Below are 22,462 nucleotides of genomic sequence, written 5' to 3'. Positions count from 1 at the left end.
TATGTGCCTCGCCGCATATTTAATCAAATTATGTAAAATTGAAAATCTTTAGATAGTGAAATGATTTTACTTAAAAACAGTTACCTATGTTATTAATTTGTTTTATTTAAGCTGTATGAATTTTCTCAAACAGGAAACTAATTTTCTGTTTAAACTGGCAACCCTTAATAAATGACAGGTCAGTTTCCGTCCGTTGTTCTTCAAAAATTATCTCAGCTGTGCTTGAACGAAACGTGTCTTGTGAAACTGTTAATTTTGATTTTATTTCGTTTTTAATTTCTATATTAATTAATCGCAATGGCCGAAAAAACTCACACCTCAAGACTGTCGTCATACAAAAATGCTGGACATGGAACGACTGTAAGTTTTCGACTTTTTGAAAATGGAACTATTAAAATTTACTTCCCGAAAATTCAGATCGAGTTTATCAGCTTTTGTTTTCACTTAAACCTTTACTTAGAGTTAATTGTTAGATTTAACGTACTCAATTTAAGGTCTACAATCAAAAAGCCTGCCAGAATCACGAACTTAAGACTTTTTCGACAGTCTTTGCTCTAGTTCTAATTCTAATGTCTAATAAAAATCCTATTTTTCTTACCATAAATGGCACTACACTTAAACTCAGGCTCTGTTTTATATGCATTTGAACATTCTAATATTCAAACTGACTGTAAAATACTGGTACAACAATTAAAAATACCAGAAACAGATGAATTAAAAAAGAATACACTTAAATAATTTTACGACATTAAATTCAGTCTAAACATTTTGACATTTATTCAGATTCTAAATTACATAGATTTCAAACTTCACCCTATGTTTCTTTACTCCTTACACCTACTTCTTTCCCCAGGATCTTCGTCGTAAGAGAGCAGAGTTGTCAGTAACTCTTCGCAAGCAGGCTCGTGAAGATCAGCTCTTAAAGAGGAGGGCACTCTCTCCGGAGGCAGGCGAGGAGGTCCACGATAACAATGAGAAGCTGCTCACTCCAGCGGAGATTGTGCAGGGTAAGAATGTTGAAATAATGCCATCAGGGTGCTCATCACAGGCTTATGAGCCATGCTTATCACAGGAAGTAATATTGCTACACATTCGCTGCTAACAACCCAACCCAATATATAGTGGGTGTCTTGAACCCTTGAAGTTGGATAATTCTTTAATAAATATTTTAGTCATCATTCAGACAAGGTTTATAGGGGATCAATCAATTATTATTTCTACAGGAATTCAATGTTCAAAAATTGTTCTACATCCAGATGAAGTCAGGCCATTTGCTTTAATTAAACATATTGTTTTATAGTATAATGTAGTGGTAGTCCTGTATGACAAGATGTATGGATGTAAAAGGAAGTTTGTTAGGATCCTACCAAATAGCATTTTCTGTTTTCTACCTACCCCTAATTGAAAAAAGGCAAGATTTTACATAAAATGAAATATAGTGATAAATATTCTTTCTGTACAAATCTCATGGCTATAAAGCTCTTTATCTATGCTATGTCTGCTTTTGCAACACTCAAAAGGCTTACAACTTGCCTAAAAGATTCTCTTCTCATATTTTGAAGTGGTGTGTTCCTTCCTAGTTCTAAAGCATTCAGATAGATGGCACTGTACTCATTTATGGGTCCTTTCATTATTAGGAAATTTCTATGAAGCTAGTTTGGACAGTAGCAAAGTCCTAGCAATAATATGGTTCTGTTTTACCCTTTGGTAGGGAACTCTAAAAACTCATTATTTCATAGACAATGTAACTAACTAACTGCACGTTTGGCGCAGTGGTTCACCTCGCCGCAACAACCGTAGCGCCGCGTGTGGTAGGTTCGAATCCCACCCGGGACAAATCTTTGTGATGAGCACGAGTATTTGTTCCGAGCCTGGTTGTCAATTTATTTATATAAGTATATATTTAGAAGTATATAAGTATGTTTATCAGTTATTTGGTTACCATAGTACAAGTTCTGCTTAGTTTGGAATCAAATGACCGTGTGTGAGTTGTCCAATCATTTATTTTATCTATACTGTGTGAATTAACACTTGCTTTGACACTTCAACTCTTACCAATACCCTAGGTCTTCGAGCTCCCGACCTGATGACGAAGACGACATCAGCTCGCGCGGCTCGTCGCATGCTGTCTCGAGAGCAGAACCCACCCATCACTTCCATGGTCAACGCTGGAGTTATCAAACCCTTGGTCGAAGCTCTGGATAGAGATGATTGGTAAGAAAGTAGTTAAAAATTAACCCTCTTATTCATAAAAATATATAAAGTTATGAAAGGCTTATAAAGAGTTTTGTTTCGTTCACTCCTTAGCGAAATAAAAAGGAGAAAACATTTTTAAGTAGTGTTTTAACTAAAATAGGTTTATAGTGTTATCGGTTTATCAGTCGCTCCATGTAAAACAATGGTATCCAGCTGCATCCGGTGAGACTGGAAGCCGACTCCAACATAGTTTGGAAGAAAGGCTAAGCCAATATATATAGGTTTATAGTGTTTATGAATAAGAGGGTAATTTATTGAAGGAAAGTCGTGTAGTATAGCGCAGGTTTTTCAAAACTGGACTTAGGATTAGTGTTGCGACGCGGCGATAACTTTCTTTTATTGCATCAAGAATGTTTTTATGTGCCGCGGGGATTTTTTTAAACAACATGTAGGTCGATCGCAAGGATATTATTTCGTGTGGGAATGGAACCTGCAACTTTCGCCTTGATAGCGGCGTTACCACTTCGCTATATGTGTTGTATACTGCGCCAGTTCGTTAATTCGATCTTAGACAGAAAAATAAATACTTTGTGCTAAAATAATAAAAAATATATCGGCATTTTTTATTATTACTTATTAATAACACAATTACGAAATTCTAAACTGTCTTCTCTTATTTCTGGTTGAATTTAAACAAAAACATGTTTTATACAATGTTAAGAGTAAGGATGTGTGATTTTTTTCAATAAGTGTTTTTTTCTGCAGCTCCGACCTACAGTTCGAGGCTGCCTGGGCCATCACCAACATCGCTTCTGGCACTCATGAACATACTATGGCTGTAGTTGATGTATGTATACCATACGTATTTTGTAGTCACTTTTATACAGTTCAAATAGATGACTGATTTTCGCAGTAAATCTGAATAAATAAGTCTTGTGTCTAAAAAATTGTGTTAAAATAGGTCACTGATTCATTTCATCTTTAGTTGACACTTTTCGGTATGTAAAAAAATATTTATTTTAATAAGCTCTTCAATGAATGCAGAATAAAACAGGCTGCAAATCTCCGTCGTTGACCAATTTGGTGGGCTTACGAACTCTTTTATCCTATGTGAAGACACTTACCCAACAGTAGGACAGTAATCTATCTATTACTAATATTATAAAGCTGAAGAGTTTGTTTGTTTAAACGCGCTAATATCAGGATCTAATGTTCCGATTTGAAAAAATATTTCAGTATTAGATAGCCCATTTATGGAAGAAGGCTATCTATATAACATCACGCTAGGGCCATTAGGAGCGGAGTAGCAACGTAAAATGTTACAAAAACGGGGAAGACTATGACCCATTCTCTCTTATGTGACGCAAGCGAATGTGGGTCAGCTATCTTTTATAACCGAAACTACTGAACGCAAGAAGCTGAAATTCGACATATATGTTCCTTGAAGAGTAGGGGAGCACTAAGAGATGATCTCTGGATATTCCATCCTGAAGGGGGTGATTCTTCGCAAAGCCGGGGACGGAAAGTTATACCCTATATTTTTTTGTCCCTAGGGTGGAGCAATCCCTAAGCTGATAGCTCTACTAGCCCGCGGCGGGGTAGTGGGCGAGCAGTCCGCCTGGGCCCTTGGCAACATCGCGGGCGACGGGCCCGCCACGAGGGACGCGGTGCTGGCGCACGGAGCCCTGCCCGTGCTGCTGCCGCTCATGACTGCCAACACTGCCGCCACGCAGCTGCGGACCGCCGTGTGGACTTATAGCAACTTTTGCAGGTTAGTACAATATTTAGGGTTCATTTTCAGTGCTTTAGAGCCATTAACGGCCGATTAGTGCCTATTGTAAAAGCCTATCTTGAAAGTCTGTGGCTCAAGTTTGTTTTCCAGGTTTATGTTGAGTATCTATGGACCCCTTTTGAGTGCCCATAGGCCTATTTTGAGTTCTAGGGGCCCATACCATAGGACTCCATAGGACTGCCTCCGTGGCGCAGTGATTTAGGTCATCATGCCGCTACCATTGCGTCGGGAAGTCGTTTGATTCCTACACGGGACAATTATTTGTGCGGTCCACATATAATTGTTTCGGGTCTGGTTGCACTTTGTGTCCGTTGTTTGTATGTTTGTAAAACTCCCCACGACACAAGAGCAATTCTTAGTGCGGAGTCTTAGACATATTTGTAATACTTGAGGTCCCGTTAAGTGTGATCGGGACTCAATTTTTATAACAACGAAATTATTTGTTGCAGAAACAAGAACCCGTTGGTAAAGTTCGAGTACGTAGCACCTGCACTTCCATACATTTCGGAGTTACTTGAAATTGCCGACCAAGATGTACTAGGTATGTAATTATGTAATTAATTAGATAAAAAATTATTAGTTAAACGTCAATTTTATTATTTCTCCTGTGTGGTGCCTGTATGCATGTTTTACATCGGAAGATTGTGGATTAGAATCCCATCAATTGCACTACTGACCACAAAGTAGTTCTAACGCAAGCCTTGACCTATCTGGAATAGTGTTAGCAAAATTACGAGCATGTGTATACACAATATACACATTTATTTATTCGCTCAGACTAAGACCTAACTCCTTTCACACCAAAGTCTTTTGTGAGTCTCGGTGTGGACCAGTAATTTAAAAAAATTTTTTTTTTTTTTTTTAATAACCTATATCTGTCCCACTGCAGGGCAAGGGTCTCCTCCCAAACGAGGGGGAGGGGTTAGGCCTTGAGTCCACCACGCTGGCCAAGTGCGGGTTGGGGACTTTGCATGCCCTCAATAAATGTATTAAACAAATTTTAGAGTCCCCGCAGACTACAGACTTAAAATCGGCCGATAGTTTAGTCGGGTTGGCCTGTTCGTGCGCACACTGTGCCAACAAAACAGTTGGGTTGGTCGCGAGTGCGCAGACTAGCCAACAAATGGTTTGGCCGATTAATTAAATTTACTAGAGTTAGTGAAGAGATCGGTCGCGTGAAATGTTTCCCAAAAATATTATTATTGCTTTATACTTGATACAAAGGAGAAAAAGAATGAAGAAGAGAAAGCGAGAGTATTGGGTACATCCCATTTACAGTAACAGATTATTGCAAGGGAAGTTTTACACTATTCATTCTAAATTACTAGACTTCCCGGAAAATTTTTTCTCCTTTTATCGAATGAGCGTAACTAGTTTCAACGAACTTGTTAAATTAATTGGACCTTCAATATCAAAGCAAGATACACATTTAAGACTTGCTATACCTGCAGAGGAGAGATTGAGCGTTACAATACGATGAAACAATCGCCAAGTGCGCGGGCGGCGCTTGAGCGCCATACTGATCAAGCGGTCGGCCGATAGTTCGCCGATGGTTCAGTTTGAAGGCAATCGTGAAGCCCATCAAACTTTTTTATCGGCCGATACTGAATGACTATAATGTGCGCATCTGCATACATCTTCATACTGATTAAGAAGCCGACCAAACTATCGGCCGATAGAAAGTTCGTAGTCTGCGGGGGCTCTTAGGTATGCAAGGTTTCCTCACGATGTTTTCCTTCACCGTTGGAGCACGTGATAATTATTTCTAATACACACATAACTTCGAAAAGTCATTGGTGTGTTGCCTCGGATTCGAACCTGCGACCACTTGCGTGGGAGGTGCCAACTTAAACCACTCGGCTATCACTGCTCTAAAAAAAAATCCTAATAAAATTTTCTTCCGCAGCGGACGCCTGCTGGGCCCTTTCCTACCTAACGGACGGGCCCAACGAGCGTATAGAAGCGGTACAACAGACTCCCAAGCTGTTATCTCGACTGGTATCCATGCTGGACCACAAGAGTCCAGTAGTGCGTACTCCCGCGCTCAGAGCTGTGGGGAACATGCTCACCGGATCAGACGAACAGGTATTTTACGATTGTAATATCTTGCGAAAATCGGCCCTGGTAGGTATATAAGAGCTGTTAGGCTCTGCCAAGCCTCAATTGGGGTCATGGAGAGAGTTGGGCCCTTTAATATTAGATGCTTAAAAAAACATCGGCCGTGTGGGTCCCGTTAAAAAAGGGCCCGGAAAAGACTCTAGGCTCTTCTAAAATCGGGTAGAACAAACTTTAGCTGTAGAATAGTAGGGCAGTGTTGGGCACTGCCCTACTATTCTACAGCTAAAGTTTTTATTAGTGACGTGAGTGCAGTTTTATGTAGTGACGTCCTAAACCAAATAACTCTAAAAGGGACGTTCTGACATTTCCACGCATAGTTTATTTTCAGTAAATTTTTCAACCAAAAAGTGACTTTAATATCAAAAAAACATCCTACAACTTACAATATCTTTCCCAGACCGACCGCTGCCTAGACGCGAACTGCCTCACCCCCATCACCAGTCTACTCCGCTGCGGCAAGCCCTCGCTCATGAAGGAAGCAGCCTGGGCCGTCAGCAACATACTGGCCGGCACCCAGCAGCAGATACAGCGAGCTATCGACTGTGGCTTGTTAGCGCATCTCATACATGTGCTGGCTAACGAAGATATCAAGTAAGTGAAGTAACTGCACCAAGGTCTGTTATGTGATGGGTGACCGACAAGTGTCTACACCGAGGTCTGTTATGTGATGGGTGACCGACAAGTGTCTACACCGAGGTCTGTTATGTGATGGGTGAGCGACACATAGTAACAAATACAGCGAACTATCGACTGTGCCTTGTTAGCGCATCTTATACATGTGCTGGCTAACGAAGATATCAAGTAAGTGAAGTAACTGCACCAAGGTCTGTTATGTGATGGGTGACCGACAAGTGTCTACACCGAGGTCTGTTATGTGATGGGTGACCGACAAGTGTCTACACCGAGGTCTGTTATGTGATGGGTGAGCGACACATAGTAACAAATACAGCGAACTATCGACTGTGGCTTGTTAGCGCATCTTATACATGGCTAACGAAGATATCAAGTAAGTGACTACACCGAGGACTGTTATGTGATGGGTGAGCGACAAGTGTCTATACCAAGGTCTGTTATGTGATGGGTGAGCGACAAGTGTCTACACCGAGGTCTGTTATGTGATTGGTGAGCGTCAAGTGTCTACACCGAGGTCTGTTATGTGATGGGTGACCGACAAGTGTCTACACCGAGGTCTGTTATGTGATGGGTGAGCGTCAAGTGTCTACACCGAGGTGTGTTATGTGATGGGTGAGTGTCAAGTGTCTACACCGAGGTGTGTTATGTGATGGGTGAGTGTCAAGTGTCTACACCGAGGTCTGTTATGTGATGGGTGAGCGTCAAGTGTCTACACCGAGGTCTGTTATGTGATGGGTGAGTGTCAAGTGTCTACACCGAGGTCTGTTATGTGATGGGTGAGTGTCAAGTGTCTATACCGAGGTCTGTTATGTGATGGGTGAGCGTCAAGTGTCTACATCGAGGTCTGTTATGTGATTGGTGAGCGTCAAGTGTCTACACCGAGGTCTGTTATGTGATGGGTGACCGACAAGTGTCTACACCGAGGTCTGTTATGTGATGGGTGACCGACAAGTGTCTACACCGAGGTCTGTTATGTGATGGGTGAGCGTCAAGTGTCTACACCGAGGTCTGTTATGTGATGGGTGACCGACAAGTGTCTACACCGAGGTCTGTTATGTGATGGGTGAGCGTCAAGTGTCTACACCGAGGTGTGTTATGTGATGGGTGAGCGTCAAGTGTCTACACCGAGGTCTGTTATGTGATGGGTGAGTGTCAAGTGTCTATACCGAGGTCTGTTATGTGATAGGTGAGCGTCAAGTGTCTACATCGAGGTCTGTTATGTGATTGGTGAGCGTCAAGTGTCTACATCGAGGTCTGTTATGTGATTGGTGACCGACAAGTGTCTACATCGAGGTCTGTTATGTGATGGGTGAGCGTCAAGTGTCTACACCAAGGTCTGTTATGTGAAGGGTGAGTGTCAAGTGTCTACACCGAGGTCTGTTATGTGATGGGTGAGTGTCAAGTGTCTATACCGAGGTCTGTTATGTGATGGGTGAGCGTCAAGTGTCTACATCGAGGTCTGTTATGTGATTGGTGACCGACAAGTGTCTACACCGAGGTCTGTTATGTGATGGGTGAGCGTCAAGTGTCTACACCGAGGTCTGTTATGTGATGGGTGACCGACAAGTGTCTACACCGAGGTCTGTTATGTGATTGGTGAGCGTCAAGTGTCTACACCGAGGTCTGTTATGTGATGGGTGACCGACAAGTGTCTACACCGAGGTCTGTTATGTGATGGGTGAGCGTCAAGTGTCTACACCAAGGTCTGTTATGTGATGGGTCAGCGTCAAGTGTCTACACCGAGGTCTGTTATGTGATGGGTGACCGTTGTATCACTGTACTAAGTCGAGCTTTCAGCGTCGGTTGTGTCTAGGGTTGTACAAACTCTTGCATGGTTGGCTAGGGGGAATTTTTTTAAACAACTGCATAGTTTCAATAAAACTGGCCACTTTAGTATGTATGTTCTTTACACAGGTGTCAGAAAGAAGCAGCCTGGGCTATAACGAACCTCTGTCTGGGCGGTACCCCCGAGCAGCTGGACGCGCTCATCTCAGCTGGTTTCCTCACTCCTTACTGCGCACTCTTGTCATCACCAGACCAGAAAGCCGTGTCAGTCGTGCTGGATGGTATCACTAATTTGTTGCAAGTGAGTCGATTTAAGTTTTATTGTTTATTTAATTTACATAATAATAATTGTTCTAATAATGCATATTATTAAATTTAATAAAGATATTTAGTATTATTTTCTAATTGCATCTACAGAAAAAACATTTTTTTTCAAATATCCAAAATTACTTTAGGTACTTAGATTTTTTTACAAAAAGGTTTATCTCATTCTCTCGCCTTATCTTCGAAATGGCGGCGCTGATTTAAAAGGTATATTTTGGAATAAATTACAGTAATGTAGAAACGCTTAAATGTATGTTATTCTAACAAATGTTAACTATGTGCTTAGTAGAAGTCTTGTCTAACTATCTATATAAGTATGTATTTAGAAGTATATAAGTATGTTTATCAGTTGTCTGATTACCATAGTACAAGCTCTGCTTAGTTTGGAATCAAATGTCCGTGTGTGAGTTGTCCCATAATATTAAAAAAAAATATATATTCTCGGTATAGCGTTTTTGAGTTGAACAAAATTGAACATACAAACGTCTTTTACCACTGATGAAATGATCGCCTAAGGTAATAATACTATTTACAACAAACTAATATTACATTGTTTTATTTCACAGGCCGCCGTGAAATTCGGTCAGGTAGAACCTTTATGCTTGAAACTAGAAGAAATTGGTGCCCTAGACCAGATTGAAGCCCTACAACAACACGAGAATGAACAGGTATTTTATTATTATCATATAACTGCACGTTTGGCGCAGTGGTTAAAGTGGTCACCTCGCCGCAATACCCGTAGCGCCGCGTGTGGTGGCTTCCAATCCCACCCGGAACAAATATTTGTGTGATGAGCACGTGTATCTGTTCTGAGCCTGGTTGTCAATTTATGTATAAGTATGTATTTCCCAAACCGCACTTGGCCAGCATGGTGGACTCAAGGCCTAACCCCTCCCTCATTACGGGAGGAGACTCTTGCCTAGCAGTGGGACATAAATGGGTTAAAATTAAGTATGTATTTAGAAGTATATAAGTATGTTTATCAGTTATTTGGTTACTATAGTACAAGCTCAGCTTAGTTTGAAATCAAATGACCGTGTGTGAGTTGTCCAATGACATTTATTTTTTATTTTCAGATATACAAGAAAACTCTTAACATTCTAGACAACTACTTCTCAGAGCAAGACGATCCTAACGCGCAGCCTACTCAAACGGAAGAGGAGTATCAATTCGGGACCAGCGCGAATGCTAACATAAATTTTTAGTATTAATATGTTTTTATTGCTAAGATTCTGTGATAAAATCCTTATAGAGGATAACGTCAAGTAATTTTAGAGAATTTAATTAGTACAAGTATTTTTACTGTGTTTATGTACGCGCCATATAACTTTGTGTGTCTGAATATAGCAACAAGGCGCTGCGCAGGTGTAACATAAATACAGTAGTCGTATACGCGGAGTGCGTGTGACGGAGACGTAACAACGACGTGCTTCCGTTCCCTCACACGCACTCCGCGTATACGACTACTGTATTTATATTTCGTCTTCTGCGTAGCGGCTTTTTGTTATATTCAGACAAAGAATAGCGCGTAATCGCAATTTTCATAATTATCATTAAATCATTTGTTGTATGTATTTAAGTTAAAGTTTTCTCTCGTCATGAGAGGAGTCTGGCCATTTCCCATTGTCTGAAAAAGAGCCTTTGGTTGTCTCATAGCTGCAGTAAATCTCATTTTCCCATAAGGGTAGGCAGAGACCAAAGAACGTCACTTGCTATCCTTACAAATTCTTTTGCTTCATTCAATCATGTTATCATTCATATAGTCGCTATTTGTAGAGTAAAAAAGTCAAGCTGGCCTTGATAATAATTCATAACGTAATTGTGGTTAAATAAGCAAAAATCATGCTTTAAGTACAAAAATTCTCCATTATTTTAGCATAATATTATATTTAAATCGAAAGTTATTCTAATTTGATCCAAGGGCTATGTCTTTACTGTTTTCTACCTTAACTACTATATGTACATTATCATAGGAGTTTCAACAATCTTTTGTATAATAGCAACATCTGTCGAATGAGAACGAAAGCTAAGTAGCATTTATTTTTAATGTTAGCCATATTTTTAGATTAATATTTTTTAATTCGCGACTTTTACGTGTTGCAAGTAAAACAAGTTTTGTAATACACGTTATTTATCATTGTGTATCAGCATCACATTATTTTTTTCACTCAACGTAAAAAATAATTTATAAGGTTTAATTCGCACCGGGACCGTGCTTTGTCTTAAATAATTCTAAACTTTTTTAGCATAATTAATAGACTGAAATCGCTTAAAAAGCTCGAAAAGGGCACGCAGTCACCCTTTTAGCGGTACTATGCTACTCATCGCTGTCTTCCAGTGCGAATTGAACCTTATATAGTTTACAATAACGATTCTCAAATCATTCCCGTAATGCAATATGGCCGAAACATCAAGGAATAGCCAAGGAATTGTAATTTTTATAAAAGTTTTTAAATCTAGACAAATATCGAGCTTATTGTTGGCCTAGATTAATCAATGTTAAATCATGAAACAGCTTTTAAGAACTGAAGTATTTTTATGTGTAGTTTTTATAATAAATGTGTTAATTTTCTTATACATTTGTTTCAATTGAGGTACTTCCTTGCCTGTATAATATAATAATACAGTCTCAACGGATGCAGCTGAAATACAGGTATTTTGAATGGAGCGACTGCTTATATGATCTCCACAACACAGTTACCTGAGTTATAAAACGATACCTTTTGGTAAGACTAGTTGTCAGAGTTTTAAGCTTCTGATTACTTTTAACGACTGACAAAGATCTTCGAAAATGACAGCTGAGACTCAATTTACGTGCCCTTCGAAACTTAATATGTATAAGATGGTCACCCATCCACAAAGCTACCTTCGTAGCTTAACCTCTGACTTATAATATGCCAGTTGCCTGCGCTCCCGCGGCGATGCGATAGTGCCCTAAAGAAAAATAAATAAAATCAATATCAGTGTTTAACCAGTTTATTACAATGTTCTTTAGAAAATGACAGTTTTAACAATAAGGCTCGTTCTAGCTATTACTATAGTTTTATCAACTCGTTATATTCATATTATAGAAAATATTTATTTTGCATTAACACAGTGATTTTGTAACATCCGTATAGCACGATATCGCGCTAATTACTAGCTTTATAAAGGTACAGTTTCGTAACTTAAAAAGTAAATAAGTATGTTTATCAGCTGTTGTCTGGTTACAGTACAAGCTCTGCTTAGTTTGAAGAGTATATAAGTATGTTAATGAGTTATCTGATCAACACTCTCTGCTTATGCCCGGTTTCCGAGTACATTTAGCGGTAGTTTATCTATTCAATAGCGTTTTTTATATTTATGAGTTTAAGCTCTATTGGATAGATAAACTACCGCTAAATGTAGCTCAAAAACCGGGGGTTAGTTTGAAATCAGATGACCGATTGTGAGTCCTTTAGTTGTCACGATGTTGTCCTTCACCGTTGGAATAAGTGATAGTTATTTCTAATACACACATCTCAGAAATGTCATTGGTGTTGCTTCGGGTTCGAACCCGACCACTTGCGTGGGAGGTACAAGCTTGGAACTTTCGGCTATCACTGAATTATTTATTACATGAATTCAATGTTGGAAATTGAATCTTTAGTAAATAGAGCAATGATTGTTTGCAGTTTGATCAAAATACATGACAGTAACCAGATGTAGGATATTTTATTATTAAGTATCATACCAAAATACTTTTAACCCGCCAGTAGTCGCGCATGGGTCTAGAATGGAGCTCTGGAGCACAGAATTTGATCCATATTTTTTATAATATTATTTATTATTAAAAAATGCGGATCTGGGTCTTTTCGACCCATGCGCGACTACTGGCTGGTTAAATAAACTGTACTATACTATAACTCACTTATCTGAAATTTAAAAACATCACAATCGTTGATTTTTGTTATTTAATCATATTAATATAGAAACAATAAAAGAAAACAAAATAATAAAAAATCCATATAAATTTTTATTTTAGTAAAGTTTTATGTTACTTAACTGTACCATATAATAAAAGCATATTATTATTGGTGCAAAGATCTTAAATAACTAAACTATAATTAATTATAATTAACTCATTCCATAGCATCCTGGTCTTTCAGTTTTTCCAATTGTTGTCTGTAACAAAAAAAATAAAAGGTGGGTAATTTTGACCCAAAAAAAGCATTATGAAAAATAAGGGAAAGGTAGGGTGCAATCGTATATGGATAACACGAAGCTACGAATTTCCGAGCATTAATGAATAATTTATTAAAAATATATTTTTAACCATAGTTCTTTCCAAAGGTATGAATATTATTACATAGGCCTTTATTATGTAGGTACTGGAAGACAAAATATCAGGAGAAACCAGAATAGATGGCAGCCTTTAAGGAAGATTTTTTACAATAATAATTATCTTTTGAGTACATTTAGCGGTAGTTTATCTATTCAATAGTGTTTTTTTTTGTATGAGTTTCAACACTATTGAATAGATAAACTGTAATAAAAAACTTATATGCTTTAGTAAAAGGAAAAAATGGAGAATTAAAGTGAATTTATAATGATCTTATTATTATGTAATGATGGATGGTAAGCATGCAGGTTAAAGCAAAATAATGATCAAAATGATGTCCAATATCAAAAATAATATGAAAATCTGGTTAAATATAATGAAATGATAATTTTACAAAGATGAATGCTTGAATTCTTGAAAGCACTGCTTGTTTATTATAAAACAATATATTAGTGTACACTTAAATAAGACTCAATAAAATGTTATAGCTTAATAAATTAGATACTTATGTGTAAATAACAAACCTCTATGAAAGTGTTTCATATAAAAGCAAAACTGAAATATGATTCATGTAGCTGAATAACTTTACAATGAACATACAAACATGAAATCACACCTTTTTCCTATAAGGGTTGTGGAATACCAAATTAAGTCATTAGGTATGATCCTCACAAACTTCCCTTGCCTCATTCTCATCCATACATCTTGTCATACAAGACCCCCAGTTATGTGTAGCACCTGACCTCATTGCACGACATCGTCTATATCTATGTATCGCTTTATAAGGCATCTCTTCTCAGCATATCCATAATGTAAATTATGTTAGTCATTTTACATTCATTCATTCTTTCTACATGATCCAACTATCTGAGCATCCCTTTCTCAACCGTCACAACACCTAATCAGTGTGTTAGTCACAAAATGTAGTCTGTTAAAAGAAGGTACTGCTGACATTCTAGATATGATATAAAATAGTTTCCAGCACTGTTAAATACAGCACACTTTGGATTTGAGGAATATAACACAAATGGAAAGCATTGAATGTCGTTTTTATGTTTAATGGAGTCTATAGGTAAGCATAGACTGCAGTTTATTGTTAATACAGTCATTTCTAAAGCATTATCTAGTTTCTAGCATCTAAATATGTGATTTTAGTACTAATACTGATTGTTTCAGCTGTATTTGGCACTGTTAGTATGTTTAAGATGGTTTTATATGATGTAGTATCTGTAAAAGTACTAAAACACTATGTCTATACGTGTTTACACGTCCTAATGAATGAAATATACCGATTTTAATCAGTTTATGTTCATAGCCCTGCAATCTAACCTCAACTGTTGGTTGAAATCGTCTTGTACGATATCATCTTCCCAGTTATCTTCCCAAACGGAGACATCTTCGTCCTCCGCCTCAGCCTCAGGCCCCCAATCTGAAAACAAGAGATTTTCTCTTAAACAAACGAATAAACAATGACTAGAACTTTCGGCGGCACAAAACTTACGTTCGGCGGGAAATTCTTCGAACTCATCGTCTTCTTCGAGAAGGCCGAGATCAACTTTAGGCTTGTTGTCCTGCATGTCGGGAATCTTCATAAGGAATAATCAGATACACGAGAATAAATTTATTTGTTCAGCCGCTTGACGTATTGCAAAGCAGTTTGATTTTGACAGTTGTTGCAATGACAAGGCACAACTTGAACCACAGACTATAGATGCTATTTGCAGTAACGAAACGTTTTAGCTTGTATGTTGGGTTACATTGTACTTTCGCAGATTTTGTTCTAATTATAGCAAAGGCTCTAATTACCCATATTATTCTATTATATATTATTAGCTACAAAAGCAATCACTGCTTTTGACATTTGATAAGAAATAATGTAAAGTAAATAAATTCTATTGGATTCATAATATTTGTTTTTCAGTATCAGAGAACAATTTTTTTATGGATAAGGATTTTATAAAGGTAATTAACACGAATAAAAAAAGGAAATAGTTTATTATGCTTTTATTATTAGACCACAGTTTTCAGTAATTTTATTACAAAAAATTGCATTTTTGTTCACTATTAAACTACAATACTTTTTAAAACTTACTACTACCGCTTAACACTACATAACGAAAACCCCTGATCCTTTTAGAGTATCATTTACATCTTAATAAATGATTTACAATTTTACATAAAATAATTTAAATATTGCATAGAAGTTAGTAAAAACCAATCTATTATATAACGTAGCTAAATAACTAAATTTAACCCAATAGTATCCCACTGCTGGGCAAAGGACTCCACCCGGAATGACGGAGGGGTTAGGTCTGTAGTCCACCACGCTGGCCAAGTGCGAGTTGGTGACGTAGCTAAAAATTTGTCATTTATAAATTGCTCAATATCCATTATCTTCGTTTTTTTTTCTTATTACGTACAAAATTCTATAAATATACAAAGGTATAATTTTATTACTAAACTAATTATTATTTTTATAATGCTCAGTATCACTTATGCGAGTACTTGGTTCCTTAATCTTAATCTTTTAAACAATAAATTCTAAACTATTTTTAACCCAGCGACTTCTTGATCCTTTCGTTCAATCTGGAAAACAAAATAATAGAAAGTTAAAATGAGTATGTACATATATTATTATTGGAATATTTTCGTAGATATATATTTTTTGTACCACTAAGCACTGAATTAATGTAGGTACTTACTTCCTAACAAACGCCCGTCTCTTCGCCTGAAGGTCGAAGGTCATAGGATCTACTTCGACCCTGGAGTTGCTCTCCTGACCAGGTACGATGTCATCCACACCCTGGCTCTCGCTGTCAACTAAAAGAGCAAAGTATTATTATTATCTTTCTTTCTACTATGTTGTAGTTGCCTTTCAGTCTCACCGGATGCAGCTGAATACCAATATTTTACATGAAGCGACCTCCACAACACAGTTACCTGTAGGTATTATTACACGATAAGTATTCCTCGGTAAGACTGGTAGTCAGACTTTCAAGCTTCTGACTTCTATTAACGACTGTCAAAGATCTTTGAATATGACAGCCGGGACCTACAATTTACGGGCGAACTTAAGGGCATTAATTAAGGTATTAGTAATAATTGCAATACTTACTTATTTTTCCCAAATCACTGATATGGAAGCTGCCCTCGTAGTACACGTTTCCTTCTGTATCTGGTGCAATATCTGCATAAAAAAAATAATAATAATATTAACAGAAACACTAAGAAAAAGTGCTATTAGAAATTTCCAATACCTGCTAGAATAGTCATATTTAATAGTAAACTATGGTATAGTAACGTGTCTCGTTTATGTCCACAGATTCACCCCGTGTCACATAGGCTAGTAAAAAAGTTCTACTAGAAATTATAATTCTCTAATAATATAAGCTAGTATTTCATAAACCTTCGCTTAAACCTTCGGGTATAACAGGAGAGAAGTTTTAAAAAAAGATACGAGTTAATAACTTACCAAATTCTTTTAGATTCGATTCTAATTCTTCATTGTCTGCAAAAATAAGTTCAATTAAGTTATTTATTATTTTTATTTTAAAAATCTTTTAAAGCACAAATAGCCAGTTGCGCTTAGGTACCTATCGGTAAATTATAAATGAGTTACGCAGTTCAACTGCAATAATATAAAGAAAAAAAAAACTTCGATAACAGTCGTTAAGGCATTCCAGACGGCTTGAACAACTTTGACACTAGGTTTAACCATTATGCGACTTATGACAAATTTAATGATTTCGTAAACTTTAACTTTACAAACTTGAAATAAAGTCACCATTAAACATAGTTTACAGTCAGATATACTGCTATATATATTTACCTGGGAAATGCAGTGAGTTCTGTAGATTGTCCAACACCACAGCTTGTGAGGGATAGTTGGTGTAAGCGAAGTCTGTGCTTATGAGACCAGGAGTTGTCAGCTTTATTGGTTGTTTATCTGCAACATACATATTTACTTTAATCACCGCTAGATGGCGTGTTTTCGAAGTTGTTTGATGTTTTTTTATGACTTTTTCAAATATACACACAACGGACACAAAGTACAACCAGACCCGAAACAACTATACCTGTATATCGCACAAATAATTGTTGCGTGTGGGAACCGAACCAACGATGCCCCGACGCAATGGTAGTGGCGTCCACCTTAGTTACTGTGCCACAGTAGTCGTTCATAGTCGTAGTTCGTGCCTGAACTACAGGTCTTTTCGTATCCTCATGGGAAAAGGACGTAATTTTATGTTCATATAGTACTAACCTGCCACTTTAGCAGTTCTCATTGTAGTTGGTACAGTAACCGTCTGCGTGGCTTCATATTTGTCAGTCTTATCATTGACTAAAGGTATCATGTTCAGGTTCAGCAATGGCTGCTGTCTGTCAGGCCGGTGGACCGTGGAGGTCGTGGGGCCAGGGTCTAATGGTGTAGGGGGATGGGTAGACGGCGGCTGAGCTGGCACCATTCTTGCTGTAGAAGAAAGTATGGTTAAATATGTGAAAAAAAAAAAGATTTGATGTTAAAATGAGATTTATTTTTGTACTAGCTGACCCGCGCAACTTCGCTTGCGTCACATAAGATAGTAACATTTTTTATTGCTACTCTGCCCCTTTTGGTTGTAGCGTGATGATATATAGCCTATAGCCTTCCTCGATAAATGGGCTATCTAACACTGAAAGAATTTTTCAAATCGGGCCAGTAGTTCCTGAGATTAGCGCGTTCAAACAAACAAACAATCAAACAAACAAACAAACAAACTCTTCAGCTTTATAATATTAGTATAGATTATGCGTAACTGCCAAGCAAAAGCTTAATGTTAATCCCAATTTCGAGTAAATAAAAATCTATTTGTGTATTTTTTTTATCAACAAATCGTTAGTGATTGCCCGAAATTAGGAGAGTAGATTTTTATCGACAAATTGATTGCCCGTATTAAAAGGTTCAGGTCTTAGACGTCGGTGCTTCGTTAAAAAAGGCTAAATTATTAATCCGAGTTGAGTTTCAATAAAACTTGCTACGGTAGCAGAATATCGACTAGCAGAACATATTTATTATAAGGTATAGATAGACGACAAAAAGGAGATTTCCTCTGCCCACACTTTAGAGACTAAAACTAGAAGCTTCTACTTACCAAGAAATTGTAGCCTCCTCAAAGCTTTCTCAATACACCACATTAGTACCTGTTGATTCGTATTCTGTTTAATTTCATTACAAAAACTCGTGGCCATCGTTAAAAAAGGATCGTTTTTCAAAACACCCTCCTTTATCGGATCTCTTAATGGCGTTATATCAGGCATATGGCGGTCTAATGGCGTATTTTTCGCGCGCTTTTCATCTGTCACATTGACAACCGTACTCAAAATGGCTTTACCACGGGCCCGCCTCCTGTTTTTACGCTTCAAATGATGATTTATCCATCTTCTTTCTCTATTTACCTCATGTTCTGTCTCATTTCCTTCCAAAATTGGTAGTAGTAATGTAGTTTTTAATTCATTTCGCTTAGTTTTCACGTTACGCGTGCTTACGTTTTCGCCGTTGCCCATAAAACTGTTCAAAACTTTGCTACGCATAATGCTGTCTATAAAAGTATTGTTGAAATAGTATTTATAAACTAAATCGTCAATTGCCTGATCGTCTTTGTCTTTCATAATCAACTCGTCAGGGTCTTTTTGTATTTTGTTGGAAGACGGGATTGAAAAAAGGTTAATTTTAATCGAATCTGTAGTAATTTCAGGGGTTTGCGTGCTTGTATGCGTCACTTTGGTATCAAAAGGTCGAGAAGGTTCTTTTACTTTCGATATACTTGAACTAAGTTTAGTAATAGCTGAGTTTTTGCTGTCAATGTAAAGTTGTTTAGCCTTTTTCAGTATACGAGCGAAATTATTCTGCCTGTGAGAAATCTCGCTCTGAGTTTTAGCTATCAAATTCTGTTTTAAATTAATCTTTTCGTTTTGAGCTAACATCAATTTTTGTATATTATAGAACTGTTTTTGCTGTTGCAAAAACTTCTTCTGCTGACTTTCGAAATCTTTGAAATTCCTCGCCATTTCTTTATCTTTGTTTTTGAAATAATCCTCTTTAGCTGTTATTTTCGCGTCGAATTCCTTCAACTTATCGTGGAATTTCAATATATATAAATATTTAAGATCAAAATCTTGAAATTTGCTTGCAATATTACCGGTATTCTTGCCAAATTCTTCACTCATCTCTGAAATTCTTGAATGTATATCTTTTATTTCGCTGTGTTGTCTCATTATCTTTTTGAATGTTTTAGTAAGCATTGAAATTACTTTAATCAGGCCTCTTTCTGTCACAGGCTTGCTTTTAGCGGGCTGTGGTTCTTTAGGAACTACTTTATACATATTAATGTTAGGTATAGGCGCGTTCTGATGCCACTCCGAATTATCCTTATCAAAGACATTTCTATCATTGACTTTATTGTCTCCAAAGCTTAAAGTATCATCAGTTTTATTCGCTTCTTCATTATATTCAATCTTTTTATCAATATCTGATTCGAAATCGTATTGCATGCTGCGTTTTGGTACTGTTAAATTGTAAATTGTATCGTTAGCTGTTATTTTGAATTCTGCGTCGTAATTATCTGTAGTAGAATCAAATATATCCGTATGTGTAGTCGAAGAAGGTTCTTCGTCTAATTCCTGAGGTGTCCTATTAGCCCTTCCTTTTTCATTCTTATTGTTATTCAACAATATGGCGACTTCGTACGGGTAATCATTGAAGAAAGAGGTCGGTTTCAAATCGTTAATTATTTTTGATTTCGCTAAATCTCCGCTTTCGTAGTCAATTATTTTGTTGTTAGTTGCTATGCTTTTTCGGTGCCGTTGGTTACGTATATCTGAAATAGGTTTTGATTTTAATTCTAACATTTTTTAGTTAATACTATGCAGAGGTCTCTTGAGGGGTGAAGTTTTGATTTAGGTCACGAAAAGGTTGTTTTTGAGTCTCTAGCCCCGGTTTTACATTTAGCGGTAGTTTATCTATTCAATAGCGTTTTTTACATGAGTTTAAACGCTATTGAATAGATAAACTACCGCTAAATGTTCCTCAGAAACCGGAGGTAAATGTTATAAAATAATGTCGTTTAGCCGCCTCTGTCATCAAATCTACTGAACGAATTTTCATGTAGTTTTCATTTATAGATAGAGTGATTCTTAAGGAAAGTTTAAGTGTATAATTTGTTAAGGTTGTCCCGGTGTAAACTAGGTGAAGAGCCTAGTTCTAAGATGTAATGATTTCATAAAATTGGTTCACAAAGGTTTTCTTTTTTATCTAGCTTAGGAGTTTTACAGGAAGGTTCACATTTACACATTTATCACAAACATATATTTTTACGTTTAATTAGATTTATAACGCACTATCGACAGTCACTGGTTTTTCAAACTGTTAATTTTAAAACAGATAATAATATATGAGTAATCTTATTTCTTTACTTATACACTTTAAATCCAAGAGCTTTTCAAAATAATATTAGGTAGGGGAAAAAGTCTTTTCGCATCATAGTATGTATGAACTTGTAATAAAATCTTTTCTCTACACAAAGAAGCCCGATATTTGAGTACCTCACGAGCTCACTGAAAGAAACCTAATGAACCGTGTACACATTTGTGATTCTTGAAGCCAAAGAGATTTTATTATAAGTTCATACATACTATAATGAGAAAAGACTTTTTCCCCGACATAATATTCTAATATAATTAATATAATTAATATATTCCAGCAGCACGAAGTTTTGCAACGTGTCCGGTATATAGCAATAGGCTCGCCCCCTATTACATGGGACTAACATTGTTAATGGCGAAACGCGAGTTTATTTCATACACTTTTGAAAATAACAGATGTTAATAAATTGATGAATTAGGTTAGGAATTACTGTCGAAAGTGCGTTATAAATCTTAATTAAATCACTTACATGGACTGGACCTCTTCTGTCGTTCAATATAAGAAACAATCGGCGAATTTTGCATATCAGTCTCTCCGAACGGATCAAAATTATTCTGAAGCAAATTATCGACGTCTAAAGAGTTTTCGCGAAAAATAAATTCCCCAAATTTACCTTTGTCGATAGTTTCTTTAGCATTATTACGTATCCACATTCCTTTATTCACAATATTGTTTCTCTCCAAACGCGGTTTTATTTCCGGGTCGTCTAAAATCGTTGAGTTTATTGTTAAAATTTGCGTTAAACATATTATAATGAATGTTTTAGAAAACATTGTGACATTTCTTTCCGTCGATCGGTTTGTGAATGGAAGGAATTCCTTCAAGAAATTTATCATAGCTGTGAGATTTCAGGTTTTTGTTTGTAAATCTGTGGTCGTGGAGTTAAGTGGTGGGGTGTGTTTATCGATATCGATTCGATTTTAAGATATTTGAATCTTTTCTACAATCTCCTTTAGTTTCTTTGGATTTCATAGATATTTAAAATAGTTAATTTAATATAAATGGTTTGGTGGTATATAAAATTTTTTGTAGGAAATCTGTAGGAGCTCTTAAATATTCTTTGAGGAATTTAAAGTTACGTACTTAGTCAGCATGGTGGACTTAGACCTAGCTTTTCTCCTATTCCAGGGATAGACGTGCCCATCCGAGATAAAATGCTATAAGAAAATAAGTTATGCTATTACTCCCACTAATATATAACTTATTTTCATTGAGGCATTTTTCCGAATTTAGTTTTCTTTTTTTTTTCAAAAATCTAAATTAGATCAGAACCTGTCTTATATATATTATTAACTAATTTTATTACGCTTGTACGACGATTTTATGCTTGCAAATACATTTTTATTCCAAAAGCCTTGATCTTCATTTTTATATGAAGAAAAAAAACTTGAATAGATATCGAGTAACACATCACTAGAACAACAATATTTACGTTTTCCAGCATATCAGCTCTGATAGTCACTCTGTTGACGACTGTTCACTCATTTATTTTTATAAACACTTTACTGTTACTGTTATACATAGTTTAACTTGACTTTTGACTTGTTAGTTTTATTCTCATGTGCTTTAATTAGTCCTTAAGTTACTGTTTAATTCATCTATACTAATATTATAAAGCTGAAGAGTTTGTTTGTTTGAACGCGCTAATCTCAGGAACTACCGGTCCGATTTAAAAAAAAAATTTAGTGTTAGATAGCCCATTTATCGAGAAAGGCTATAGGCTATATAACATCTCGCTACGACCAATAGGAGCAGAGTAACAGTAAAAAATGTTACAAAATCGGAGAAAAATATGACCCATTCTCTCTTATGTGACGCAAGCGAAGTTGTGCGGGTCAGCTAGTCTTTTATA

At 36.7% G+C, this 22,462-nt stretch overlaps 3 protein-coding genes across 4 annotated transcripts; 1 reads left to right on the top strand and 2 right to left on the bottom strand.

Moving 5' to 3' along the window:
* Positions 1–183: 183 nt before the first annotated feature.
* LOC142984785 (importin subunit alpha-8-like) lies at positions 184–11,423 on the top strand. Its single transcript, XM_076132601.1, has 11 exons — positions 184–360; positions 854–1,007; positions 2,067–2,214; positions 2,962–3,043; positions 3,750–3,967; positions 4,438–4,529; positions 5,895–6,073; positions 6,504–6,697; positions 8,654–8,825; positions 9,415–9,516; positions 9,925–11,423. The coding sequence occupies exons 1-11, from the start codon at positions 298–300 to the stop codon at positions 10,051–10,053; spliced, it is 1,533 nt and encodes a 510-aa protein (XP_075988716.1). The 5' UTR covers positions 184–297; the 3' UTR covers positions 10,054–11,423.
* A 385-nt stretch (positions 11,424–11,808) lies between these two features.
* On the bottom strand, positions 11,809–14,819 carry Sem1 (Suppressor of exocyst mutations 1). The gene is made up of 3 exons (XM_076132602.1): positions 14,650–14,819; positions 14,478–14,577; positions 11,809–12,991 (listed from the first exon to the last, which is right to left on the bottom strand). Exons 1-3 carry the CDS (start codon positions 14,738–14,740, stop codon positions 12,949–12,951), a joined length of 234 nt encoding a protein of 77 aa, XP_075988717.1. The 5' UTR covers positions 14,741–14,819; the 3' UTR covers positions 11,809–12,948.
* Positions 14,820–15,252: 433 nt separating this feature from the next.
* Positions 15,253–21,404, bottom strand: LOC142984854 (uncharacterized). 2 transcript variants are annotated; one of them, XM_076132708.1, is made up of 8 exons: positions 21,080–21,404; positions 18,281–20,005; positions 17,413–17,619; positions 16,978–17,094; positions 16,621–16,656; positions 16,264–16,335; positions 15,851–15,968; positions 15,253–15,734 (listed from the first exon to the last, which is right to left on the bottom strand). In XM_076132708.1, exons 1-8 carry the CDS (start codon positions 21,381–21,383, stop codon positions 15,701–15,703), a joined length of 2,613 nt encoding a protein of 870 aa, XP_075988823.1. In that variant the 5' UTR covers positions 21,384–21,404; the 3' UTR covers positions 15,253–15,700. The 2 variants fall into 2 exon arrangements, with proteins under 2 accessions (XP_075988823.1, XP_075988824.1); XM_076132709.1 differs by having other exon boundaries at positions 21,224–21,404.
* Positions 21,405–22,462: the final 1,058 nt, after the last annotated feature.

The sequence above is a fragment of the Anticarsia gemmatalis genome, chromosome 28 (genome assembly GCF_050436995.1).
Source record: "Anticarsia gemmatalis isolate Benzon Research Colony breed Stoneville strain chromosome 28, ilAntGemm2 primary, whole genome shotgun sequence".
NCBI classification, from domain to species: Eukaryota; Metazoa; Arthropoda; class Insecta; order Lepidoptera; family Erebidae; genus Anticarsia; species Anticarsia gemmatalis.
This window is presented reverse-complemented; position numbering and strand designations above follow the sequence as displayed.

Coding starts and splice junctions, on each gene's coding strand:
- LOC142984785 (XM_076132601.1), top strand. CDS start 298: ATGGCCGAAAAAACTCACACCTCAAGACTGTCGTCATACAAAAATGCT. Junction 2,215..2,961: donor GCTCTGGATAGAGATGATTG/GTAAGAAAGTAG, acceptor TTTTTTCTGCAG/CTCCGACCTACAGTTCGAGG. Junction 4,530..5,894: donor TGCCGACCAAGATGTACTAG/GTATGTAATTAT, acceptor TTTCTTCCGCAG/CGGACGCCTGCTGGGCCCTT.
- Sem1 (XM_076132602.1), bottom strand. CDS start 14,740: ATGAAGATTCCCGACATGCAGGACAACAAGCCTAAAGTTGATCTCGGC. Junction 14,578..14,649: donor CGAAGAATTTCCCGCCGAAC/GTAAGTTTTGTG, acceptor TCTTGTTTTCAG/ATTGGGGGCCTGAGGCTGAG. Junction 12,992..14,477: donor GATTTCAACCAACAGTTGAG/GTTAGATTGCAG, acceptor TTTTTGTTACAG/ACAACAATTGGAAAAACTGA.
- LOC142984854 (XM_076132708.1), bottom strand. CDS start 21,383: ATGTTTTCTAAAACATTCATTATAATATGTTTAACGCAAATTTTAACA. Junction 16,657..16,977: donor GAACTCACTGCATTTCCCAG/GTAAATATATAT, acceptor TTATTTTTGCAG/ACAATGAAGAATTAGAATCG. Junction 15,735..15,850: donor AGACGGGCGTTTGTTAGGAA/GTAAGTACCTAC, acceptor TTTGTTTTCCAG/ATTGAACGAAAGGATCAAGA.